The sequence below is a fragment of the Protopterus annectens genome, chromosome 8.part0 (assembly GCF_019279795.1).
Source record: "Protopterus annectens isolate FY-2018-M chromosome 8.part0, PAN1.0, whole genome shotgun sequence".
In the NCBI taxonomy this organism is placed as follows: Eukaryota; Metazoa; Chordata; order Ceratodontiformes; family Protopteridae; genus Protopterus; species Protopterus annectens.
The window spans coordinates 11,007,825-11,020,153 of record NC_056741.1 but is presented as its reverse complement, the minus strand read 5'-3'; the positions used below and the strand labels follow the sequence as shown (position 1 = coordinate 11,020,153).

General features: G+C 39.5%; 1 protein-coding gene across 1 annotated transcript in view; it reads right to left on the bottom strand.

Annotated features, from left to right (window-relative positions):
* TNFRSF1A (TNF receptor superfamily member 1A) overlaps positions 1-12,329 on the bottom strand; it is a 931,685-nt gene that overhangs the window by 436,925 nt on the left and 482,431 nt on the right. The window contains exon 2 of the mRNA XM_044079564.1: positions 568-751. Coding sequence (XP_043935499.1) covers positions 568-751 — 184 coding nt within the window. The remainder of the gene's footprint in view (positions 1-567; positions 752-12,329) is intronic.

Below are 12,329 nucleotides of genomic sequence, written 5' to 3'. Positions count from 1 at the left end.
ACCATACCCTGTTAGTTGCACACTGACTGACAAAGACCTTTCAAAAACCTTGCTTCATCTCTGCCACAGCATGGACATATGCATGCAATGCATTATGTCATGTATGCATACACACATGCATAAACACATGCAGCCATCTTACCTTGAGACACCCCTGTGTCATTCAGAAGTGTGGGTGCTGTACTGATACAACCTACTACCATGGTTCATCCCTCTGTCACTGCACACTGTGACCATTAGATTGTGCCATTGCCACCCCACACCTTTCTACTGCTCACCCCATCACATAAAACATTCACCAAAGAGTGGAGCAACAGTTTTATCATGAATTCTGACTAGTCTGACTAGAAATGACCATCACTCATGTTTTCACAAGCAATTTCAAATCCTCTCAAATACCATATTTCATACGTCACTTTCAAGGTTTAGCATTTTAAAGTAATTAGCTGTTTTCATGAACCAAGAAGCTCCGAATGGAACCTTTGTGGTATATTTAGAATTCCCATACTCCTGTCACATTAATTAGTTAAATTCTGTTCTTTAATCAAGAATGATGTTTGTTTTTACCTGGTCCACATTTCTGACAGCAAAAGCCTTTAACCTCGAGATACATTTCATCATCTTTACATGTTTTGTTACTTTGTAAGGAATCAGTCCCTGTTTGAACATGAGATCCCGAAACACTTGAATCCTCAAAAACAGAATTGCCATTATGACATTCGGCACATAGTAGACTGACCATTAAAATGCACTGAAAAATACAAAAGAAAAAAATAGCACATAGTCAGTAACACAGTTTTCATGCAAAAACATTTTACTGAGACAAGTGGGAACTTAAGAAAAAATGCTCACTATCACAACATACAGCAGTTCTCTTCATTTTCAGAAAATGCTATATACTTACTTTAAAACATGAACAATCATTCAAGTTATAATATAAACTGATAAAGCAAAATCAAAAAATGGACAAATTTCACTAATCTGTTTCTAATTTTCATGTCTATCCTTTATATTCAGCAGTTATGCGAGTTACTGTTCAATTTCTATCTGCTTTTACTAAGCTGCAAAATGACAGTGATTCAGTCGTGCTACTCTCTGTCTCGCATTTTATCAATGTTATCCGGCTGTAATATGTCAGTGATTCAGTAGTGCTACTCTCTGTCTCGCATGTTATCAATGTTATCCTGCTGTAATATATCAGTGATTCGGTCATTGCTACTCTCTGTCTCGCATGTTATCAATGTTGTCCCACTGTAATCTGCCAGTGATTCAGTCGTGCTACTCTCTGTCTCGCATGTTATCAATGTTATCCTGCTGTAATATGTCAGTGATTCAGTCGTGCTACTCTCTTGTTATCAATGTTGTCCCATTGTAATATGTCAGTGATTCAGTCTTGCTACTCTCTGTCTTACATGTTTTCAATGTTGTCCCACTGTAATATGTCAGCGATTCGGTCTTGCTACTCTCTGTCTCGCATGTTATCAGTGTTGTCCCGCTGTAATATATCAGTGATTCAGTCATGCTACTCTCTGTCTCGCATGTTATCAGTGTTGTCCCGCTGTAATATGTCAGTGACTCAGTCGTGCTACTCTCTGTCTCGCATGTTATCAATGATGTCCCGCTGTAATATGTCAGTGATTCAGTCATGCATATCAATGTTATCCTGCTGTAAAATGTCAGTGATTCGGTCTTGCTACTCTCCGTCTCGCATGTTATCAATGTTATCCTGCTGTGATATGTCAATGATTCGGTCTTGCTACTCTCTGTCTCGCATGTTATCAGTGTTGTCCCGCTGTAATATTTCAGTGACTCAGTCGTGCTACTCTCTGTCTCGCATGTTATCAATGATGTCCCGCTGTAATATGTCAGTGGTTCAGTCGTGCTACTCTCTGTCTCGCATGTTATCAATGTTGTCCCACTGTAATATGTCAGTGATTCAGTCGTGCTACTCTCTGTCTTGCATATCAATGTTATCCTGCTGTAATATGTCAGTGATTCAGTCGTGCTTAGTCTCTATCTCGCATGTTATCAATGTTATCCCGCTGTAATATGTCAGTGATTCAGTAGTGCTACTCTCTGTCTCGCATGTTATCAATGTTATCCCGCTGTAATATGTCAGTGATTCAGTCTTGCTACTCTCTGTCTCGCATGTTATCAATGTTGTCCCACTGTAATATGTCAGTGATTCATTCGTGCTTACTCTCTGTCTCGCATGTTATCAATGTTATCCCGCTGTAATATGTCTGATTCAGTCGTGCTACTCTCTGTCTCGCATGTTATCAATGTTATCTTGCTGTACTACGTCACTGATTCAGTCGTGCTGCTCTCTGTCTCTCATGTTATCAATGTTATCCTGCTGTAATATGTCAGTGATTCAGTCGTGCTACTCTCTGTCTCATATGTTATCAATGTTGTCCCACTGTAATATGTTAGTGATTCAGTCGTGCTACTCTCTGTCTCGCATGTTATCAATGTTGTCCCACTGTAATATGTCAGTGATTCAGTCGTGCTACTCTCTGTCTCGCATGTTATCAATGTTGTCCCGCTGTAATATGTCAATGATTCAGTCGTGCTAATCTCTGTCGCACATTATCAATGTTATCCTACTGTAATATGTTAGTGATTCAGTCATGCTACTCTCTGTCTCACGTTATCAATGTTGTCCCACTGTAATATGTCAGTGATTCAGTCGTGCTACTCTCTGTCTCGCATGTTATCAATGTTGTCCCGCTGTAATATGTCAGTGATTCAGTCGTGCTACTCTCTGTCTCGCATGTTATCAATGTTGTCCCACTGTAATATGTCAGTGATTCAGTCGTGCTACTTTCTGTCTCGCATGTTATCAATATTGTCCCGCTGTAATATGTCAGTGATTCAGTCATGCTACTCTCTGTCTCGCATGTTATCAATGTTATCCTGCTGCAATATGTCAGTGATTCAGTCTTGCTACTCTCTGTCTCACGTTATCAATGTTGTCCCACTGTAATATGTCAGTGATTCAGTCATGCTACTTTCTGTTTCACATGTTATCAATATTGTCCCGCTGTAATATTTCAGTGATTCAGTCATGCTACTCTCTGTCTCGCATGTTATGAATGTTATCCTGCTGCAATATGTCAGTGATTCGGTCTTGCTACTCTCCGTCTCGCATGTTATCAAAGTTATCCTGCTGTAATATGTCAGTGATTCGGTCTTGCTACTCTCTGTCTCGCATGTTATCAATGTTGTCCCACTGTAATATGTCAGTGATTCAGTCATGCTACTGTCTTGCATGTTATCCTGCTGTAATATGTCAGTGATTCAGTCATGCTACTCTCTGTCTCGCATGTTATCAATGTCGTCCCGCTGTAATATGTCAGTGATTCGGGTCTTGCTACTCTCTGTCTCGCATGTTATCAATGTTATCCTGCTGCAATATGTCAGTGATTCAATGTTATCCTGCTGTAATATGTCAGTAATTCAGTTGTGCTACTCTCTGTCTCGCATGTTATCAATGTTATTCCGCTGTAATATGTCAGTGATTGTTGTACTACTCTCTGTCTCGCATGTTATCAATGTTGTCCTGCTGTAATATGTCAGTGATTCAGTTGTGCTACTCTCTGTCTCGCATGTTATCAATGTTATCCTGCTGCAATATGTCAGTGATTCAATGTTATCCTGCTGTAATATGTCAGTAATTCAGTTGTGCTACTCTCTGTCTCGCATGTTATCAATGTTATCCCGCTGTAATATGTCAGTGATTGTTGTACTACACTCTGTCTCGCATGTTATCAATGTTGTCCTGCTGTAATATGTCAGTGATTCAGTTGTGCTACTCTCCGTCTCGCATGTTATCAATGTTATCCTGCTGTAATATGTCAGTGATTCAGTCATGCTACTGTCTCGCATGTTATCCTGCTGTAATATGTCAGTGATTCAGTCATGCTACTCTCTGTCTCGCATGTTATCAATGTCGTCCCGCTGTAATATGTCAGTGATTCGGTCTTGCTACTCTCTGTCTCGCATGTTATCAATGTTATCCTGCTGTAATATGTCAGTGATTCGGTCTTGCTACTCTCTGTCTCGCATGTTATCAATGTTATCCTGCTGCAATATGTCAGTGATTCAATGTTATCCTGCTGTAATATGTCAGTAATTCAGTTGTGCTACTCTCTGTCTCGCATGTTATCAATGTTGTCCTGCTGTAATATGTCAGTGATTCAGTTGTGCTACTCTCTGTCTCGCATGTTATCAATGTTATCCTGCTGTAATACGTCAGTGATCAGTTTTGCTACTCTCTGTCTCGCATGTTATCAATGTCGTCCCGCTGTAATATGTCAGTGATTCGGTCTTGCTACTCTCTGTCTCGCATGTTATCAATGTTATCCTGCTGTAATATGTCAGTGATTCGGTCTTGCTACTCTCTGTCTCGCATGTTATCAATGTTATCCTGCTGCAATATGTCAGTGATTCAATGTTATCCTGCTGTAATATGTCAGTAATTCAGTTGTGCTACTCTCTGTCTCGCGTGTTATCAATGTTATCCCACTGTAATATGTCAGTGATTCAGTCATGCTACTGTCTCGCATGTTATCCTGCTGTAATATGTCAGTGATTCGGTCTTGCTACTCTCTGTCTCGCATGTTATCAATGTTATCCTGCTGTAATATGTCAGTGATTCGGTCTTGCTACTCTCTGTCTCGCATGTTATCAATGTTATCCTGCTGCAATATGTCAGTGATTCAATGTTATCCTGCTGTAATATGTCAGTAATTCAGTTGTGCTACTCTCTGTCTCGCATGTTATCAATGTTATCCCACTGTAATATGTCAGTGATTGTTGTACTACTCTCTGTCTCGCATGTTATCAATGTTATCCTGCTGTAATATGTCAGTAATTCAGTTGTGCTACTCTCTGTCTCGCATGTTATCAATGTTATCCCACTGTAATATGTCAGTGATTGTTGTACTACTCTCTGTCTCGCATGTTATCAATGTTGTCCTGCTGTAATATGTCAGTGATTCAGTTGTGCTACTCTCTGTCTCGCATGTTATCAATGTTATCCTGCTGTAATACGTCAGTGATCAGTTTTGCTACTCTCTGGTGCATCATAGCGATTTCGTCTTGCTACTCTTTGTTTAGTGTGCCATTGCTGTTGTTCTGCTATAATATTTCACCACTTCAGTTTTGCTACTCTTTGTCTGGTATATCATCACTGCTCTTCCAGCCCTTCTTGCCCTTTTAACTAGCGGGTTACTTACGGGCCTAGAAATATTTCTGCAACTCCAAACTGCAAAATAAATTTACAGAAAGCCACTTTCAGTGAAGCAGAAATAATTTTTTTTCTCCAGTAGGCAAAAGCCTCCCATCAATCTCCAATGTATTAGTGATGTCCCCTGTGCCCCTCAATTTACATATATCACAGGTGTGCTAAGTGAAATACGCCTGTGGAGGCATCGTTGCCACCACAGGGGTATTTCACTTGGCAAATTTCCCTCCCTGCCGGGAGGCCTTTACCCCTCCACCTATTGGCTACCTCACCTAGCCTTATATACCACAGGTGTGGAAAGATAGAAGAGTGAAAGCTCTGCAATGATGGGAAATGATATTCTGTGACAAAAAAGGAGAGCCTAGTGAGCAAGTGGGTTCACATCACACTCAAATACTGCCTGCTAGGAGGAGATATAATACTTGTTCACAATGTTCCCCTTCAGCAGCTTTACAAGCAGGACAGTTTCTTAACTGTCCTGTTATGGGCAGATCTTTCAGACCTAGAACTTCAGAATTAAATGTTGCCCAGGCCACAGACATCTTAACTTGCATGGTATGCATTGGGTATACAGCCCAACCACTGGGAATGAAACATGATGCTGCATTTGGGGGGGGGGGGGGGCTGTCATCTGTCCTACTGCTGGGTTGCTGACTCCAGAGAGCACTGTGCTTTTAAATTCTAAGATACACAAACAGGGAGATAAAAAGAATCGTCTGCAGAAGAGCTACTTCAGATCAGCTACCCTGTTGAAAGTTAGATTTCTTTCTCCAGACTGGAAGACATTTTGGCAGCATTCTGAAGAGGATGACATGCCTGTGAAGTATGATGGTGTCTTGGACATACGTGATATTTATTTATTTAGTTATTTATCCTTTGTTGACCAGGTTAGTCCCACTAGTCTCTTTCAGGGGAGACCAGAGGTGGTATTTATACTACTCGGGGAAATTTGGCTGGGTCATCAGGGAACGTCCCCCTACCCTTTTTGATAGGTTCTGTGGGATTTTTTATGCCCACCTAAGCTACCACCAACTCGAGCAGTTGGAGCCTCAGTTTAACATCTCATCTGAAGGATGACACACTCAGGAGTGTACACCCCACTTATACTGTACTGCAGCAACAGCAATCCATCTACCAGGTGTGGGAGTAGAACCCACAGCCTTCTGTATCAAAGGTATGTGCTCTACCTATTAGGCCACTGACACTACTGATATGGTTGGAACTCTCAGCTTGTAAATTGAGAGCTAAGACATAAAGCTTAGTGAAAACCGATTAATGGCTTTATGTTTGTATGAAGAATCTATGAAAACTGTTATAAAAGACCATAATGTTTGGAAATCTTTTTCTACAAACCATGGGTATGAAAAATAAATAAAAAATGCTGGGAACGACTGATGGAAGCACAACACTTTCTAAGACCACCAGTGAAAAACAAATTTTATTTTCTGTTGCCCTTTGACCAGTTACAAGGAAGAATAACTTTTGTTTTTGGTCCCTGTAAATAAAGTTACATCTTAAAGACGAAACCTGGTGCTACCATTATTTGCTATAACAGTTGAAGAAAAACATAACCAAGGCTGTGGTTCTGGTACTGTAATCCTGCTTTCTCTTTGGTTTAAGTACTATGCAGGTTCCGTAAAACGTTTTGGTCTATTAGCTGGATTATTATTTGTACATACTTTCATATGCTTATATCCATACCATACGTACAAATACTCATTAATGATAAAGTTAAAGATTTTCTTTTTTTTCTTCCAATTCAAGTATTTTATTTAAACATAAGCTGATAACAGAGTGGATTAGTTCAACTCCAAAAGTAACTAACAAAAATATGAAAAAGGAAAGAATGCCAACTTTATTTTGTAATGCAACCAATTTTATACAAGGACAACACCGTAATTGTGCAAATGTTTTCTCTGACATGTTTTCATTCTGCTTAGTGAATACAGACCATTACCTAATTTGTTAAATCTCCTCAAATGTGAATTCACCTGATTACTCAGGAGGAAAAAGGCTGGGTATAAAGGGAATGGTTCTGATTGGACATTCATTATCCTTGGAGGAGAAACAGGTGAGATTGTTTATGTTGATAAGTGAGAACATCTGGAAGAAACTAGACAGCAGTACACAAGCAAAGCAAATGAGCATAATTATAGTTAGGGACAGCAAATCATACCTGAAGAAAGAGTGGTCAGAGATAGCAAAGACAATGCTGAAGGGTCAGAGTCGGGATTCATTACTAAACATTATCGTAATAATTATACAGACACAGGATTATCTTCAAATGAATAGCATGATAAGGAGTGAAAGAAAAAAAAGTACTGAGTGAAACATGAAAAGACAAGCACACTGGTTACAAGAAAAACAACAAATATTATAGAAACCTTACAGACATGCGTACTTTTGGTAACTTCATTGAGGTAAGTAGCTGTACAAACCTTCTTTTAAGTTTCAGAATCCTCTAATAAAACTTTTTGTCAGAGAATAAAACAGTGTGTTGAAAGGATGGTGCTGACAGGGTACGATGGAAGGGTACAGCTTCATTTGATGACAAAAAGATTAAGTCGACAAAATGGGCACCTACATCACGGATCGTTTAAACTGAGAAGTAACACAGATCTACATATTATTGTGTTTTGTCTGTCTGTATTAGCAGAAGCGGAGAGCAGGTGACATAAAATGATAATAATAACAATAATAATAATAATTATAACAACAAAACAAGAAGCTGAACCTTGTTGAGTCCTAGATTTGTGTCAATGAGGAGACTGGAGAAATGACGAGTAGAAATAAACAGAAAACAAACAAGAACACAGAACCCTGATGCAGAGAAAAGCAGCTATAACAATGGCAAATAATGCCAAGTATTACAAGGAGGGCAGGATTTTACATTTCACCTCCTAAATACAGTGAGATTCCAGGAAATCCATTTACAATAGTGAAATGAAAATCTGGTTTTACAAGATATGGGTTGGGCCTAAAACAACAGCTAGAGGGCAGTCAGACAGTTGTAGAGAACATACTGTTTTGAAGACTAAATTTGCAGTTAGTTATAGAAATAGACGATCCAGAGGACACAGCACAATTAATTATGCATGTTTGAGGAAGAAGTATCCGGCACAGGTATATAACAAATACAACACAGGACACATCTGTAAAGAAAAAAAAAAAACATTTTGTTTGCCTTTTATTTCCCTTAGATTACAAAGGCAATATCCCAGACAGTTCTGCTCTCACAAACAAATCCCTGTGTCGGTATGCAAAGATGCAGAAAACCCCGCTGCAAAATCTAAACACTGATGAATATTAGAAAATGCCCAAGCACCGAAGAATGGATATATGTATCATCATGTCACGATTACTGAACTAGGTTAGGTATAAGTATGTACTGTTCTGTCAACGAGACATAATGTCCTGACATTGTTTACAGGTATTACTGGAACGTTTGTAATGCATCCACTTTACCCACATTAGAACAGTACATTATCTGTTCCTGCACGCTATAAGCTCACTGGAACGTTTGTAATGCATCCACTTTACCCACATTAGAACAGTACATTATCTGTTCCTGCACGCTATAAGCTCACTGGAACGTTTGTAATGCATCCACTTTACCCACATTAGAACAGTACATTATCTGTTCCTGCACACTATAAGCTCACTGGAATGTTTGTAATGCATCCACTTTACCCACATTAGAACAGTACATTATCTGTTCCTGCACACTATAAGCTCACTGGAATGTTTGTAATGCATCCACTTTACCCACATTAGAACAGTACATTATCTGTTCCTGCACGCTATAAGCTCACTGGAACGTTTGTAATGCATCCACTTTACCCACACTAGAACAGTACATTATCTGTTCCTGCACACTATAAGCTCACTGGAACGTTTGTAATGCATCCACTTTACCCACATTAGAACAGTACATTATCTGTTCCTGCACGCTATAAGCTCACTGGAACATTTGTAATGCATCCACTTTACCCACATTAGAACAGTACATTATCTGTTCCTGCATGCTATAAGCTCACTGGAACGTTTGTAATGCATCCACTTTACCCACATTAGAACAGTACATTATCTGTTCCTGCACGCTATAAGCTCACTGGAACGTGTGTAATGCATCCACTTTACCCACATTAGAACAGTACATTACCTGTTCCTGCACGCTATAAGCTCACTGGAACATTTGTAATGCATCCACTTTACCCACATTAGAACAGTACATTATCTGTTCCTGCACGCTATAAGCTCACTGGAACGTTTGTAATGCATCCACTTTACCCACATTAGAACAGTACATTACCTGTTCCTGCACGCTATAAGCTCACTGGAACGTTTGTAATGCATCCACTTTACCCACATTAGAACAGTACATTACCTGTTCCTGCACGCTATAAGCTCACTGGAACGTTTGTAATGCATCCACTTTACCCACATTAGAACAGTACATTACCTGTTCCTGCACGCTATAAGCTCACTGGAACGTTTGTAATGCATCCACTTTACCCACATTAGAACAGTACATTATCTGTTCCTGCACGCTATAAGCTCACTGGAACGTTTGTAATGCATCCACTTTACCCACATTAGAACAGTACATTATCTGTTCCTGCACGCTAGAAGCTCACTGGAACGTTTGTAATGCATCCACTTTACCCACATTAGAACAGTACATTATCTGTTCCTGCACACTTTAAGCTCACTGGAACGTTTGTAATGCATCCACTTTACCCACATTAGAACAGTACATTATCTGTTCCTGCACGCTATAAGCTCACTGGAACGTTTGTAATGCATCCACTTTACCCACATTAGAACAGTACATTATCTGTTCCTGCACGCTATAAGCTCACTGGAACGTTTGTAATGCATCCACTTTACCCACATTAGAACAGTACATTATCTGTTCCTGCACACTATAAGCTCACTGGAACGTTTGCAATGCATCCATTTTACCCACATTAGAACAGTACATTACCTGTTCCTGCACGCTATAAGCTCACTGGAACGTTTGTAATGCATCCACTTTACCCACATTAGAACAGTACATTATCTGTTCCTGCACGCTATAAGCTCACTGGAACGTTTGTAATGCATCCACTTTACCCACATTAGAACAGTACATTACCTGTTCCTGCACACTATAAGCTCACTGTCACTTCATCTGAGCTTTGCATTTCACGATTCCTGTCACAGAAGTACAGTAAAAACAAAATTAAAACTACAGCAAAGCTAGAACTTCCACTGTGACCTCCCAAACCTCTTGTAACAGAGGCACATGGGATATATGCAAATGATCTTTATGAACATCAGGTGTTTCAGCTAATTGGCGATTCTGAATGCCCATGACTTGTTTTGTCGTTTTAATAGACAATTTCAGGCCAATGAAGCCAAACCCCACTAGCTGTGGATATGCATATTTCGGCCTTGTTACAACCTCATCAGTACAGCACAAGCAGAGTGCCTGACTAAGCATTAGAAACACAGGGCAGTTATACCCAGCTGATGTCCATTATCATTAGGGTCACTGCAAAAATATCCCAAACAACAAACTAAAACAATGAGTGAGAAGGTCACTGAAAAATCAATTGTGCTGTGCTGATGAGGTCATAAGGCCGAAATATGCATATCCACAGCTAGTGGGGTCTGGCTTTATTGGCCTGAAATTGTCCATTAAAAAGACGAAACAAGTCATGGGCATTCAGAATCGCCAATTAGCTGTAACACCTGATGTTCATAAGGATCATATGCATATATCCCATGTGTCTCTGTTACAAGAGGTTTGGGAGGTCACTTAGTGGAAGTTCTAGCTTTGCTAGAGTTTTCATTTTGTTTTTACTGATTGGTTTTTCAGTATCCTTCTCACTCATTGTTTTAGTCAAAGAAGTACAGAGACCTGATACATGAAGAGAACTCATTTAACTATATTGACATTATCACAATACATCTGTACATGCTAACTGCAACGCTGTAGCTGAAGCCATACAACTGCAACTGAAACGTTATTTGGGTGACTGCAAAACATCGAACAGATTACATGTCCATTCAACAACCATTAATAAGTCAAGATCCATATACGCAAAAAGAATTCACTGTTAGCCTAAACAGTTGACCTTACTAAAATAAATAACTAAATAAATAAAAGTGTCTTTGGAGGGGCAAAACTCCCTGTAGTCTGCACACCCCTGCAACTCCTTAAACAATAAATCCCAAGGCTGCGCAACCATGGAGGTAGGAGAATACCTCCTTACCCACCCCTTTACCCCCAAAATTCAGTGATCTTACAGCTAGTCTATGCTACAGATAAAGAAACGTGACTTAATGTTCTAGGTCTAAAAATACAGAACTGAAAGAAACTTCAATTGAAGAAAAAACTGTTCTCATTTTACTTCTGGTTTGTTTATTTGAGAAGGAAAACTCAGTAATTATGGACCCTCTTTTAATGCACAAGATATCAAAGTATTTTAGTTGTCAAAATGAATAAGCACTGTAAAAACTATGCAGATTACAATATTCTACAAAAGCTTCAGTATTCAAGACATGATTACAGTATTTTTAAATTCTTAAAGAAATGAACAGGCCAGCAAAGACAGCCAATCACCACTGTTATATCCAGCTGTTAGTGCAACAAGGGAACTGGAGAATGACACAACACCAATGCCTAACAGGAAGAGGCAGGGTTCCCAGCAGCCTGGGAATGTTTCACAGGCTAATCAGTCCTAATTCTGGTAAATCAGACTTCTCCTTAACAGCTCTAACTGCTTTCATCTTCTCATTTTACCTAGTAACCAAACACAACCCAAGTTGTTTAAGTCTACTTAAACACAGTAAACTTAAAAACAAAATCTTAACTTTCTGGTCGGTTATACTAACAAGTATGTACTAAGCAACAGCTCCAAGGTGTACTATGTGCGAACCATGTTTGGAGTACAACGAGGGTTTGACAGGTGTCATAAGGAAATACAGAAAAGGTAGATAAGTGAACAAAGTGAGAAATAGGCAGGGTTCTCACCTGTACAGTCATGAGCAGGACAGTCACAGTACGATAATCTGTCTCACTGCCCATATTAAC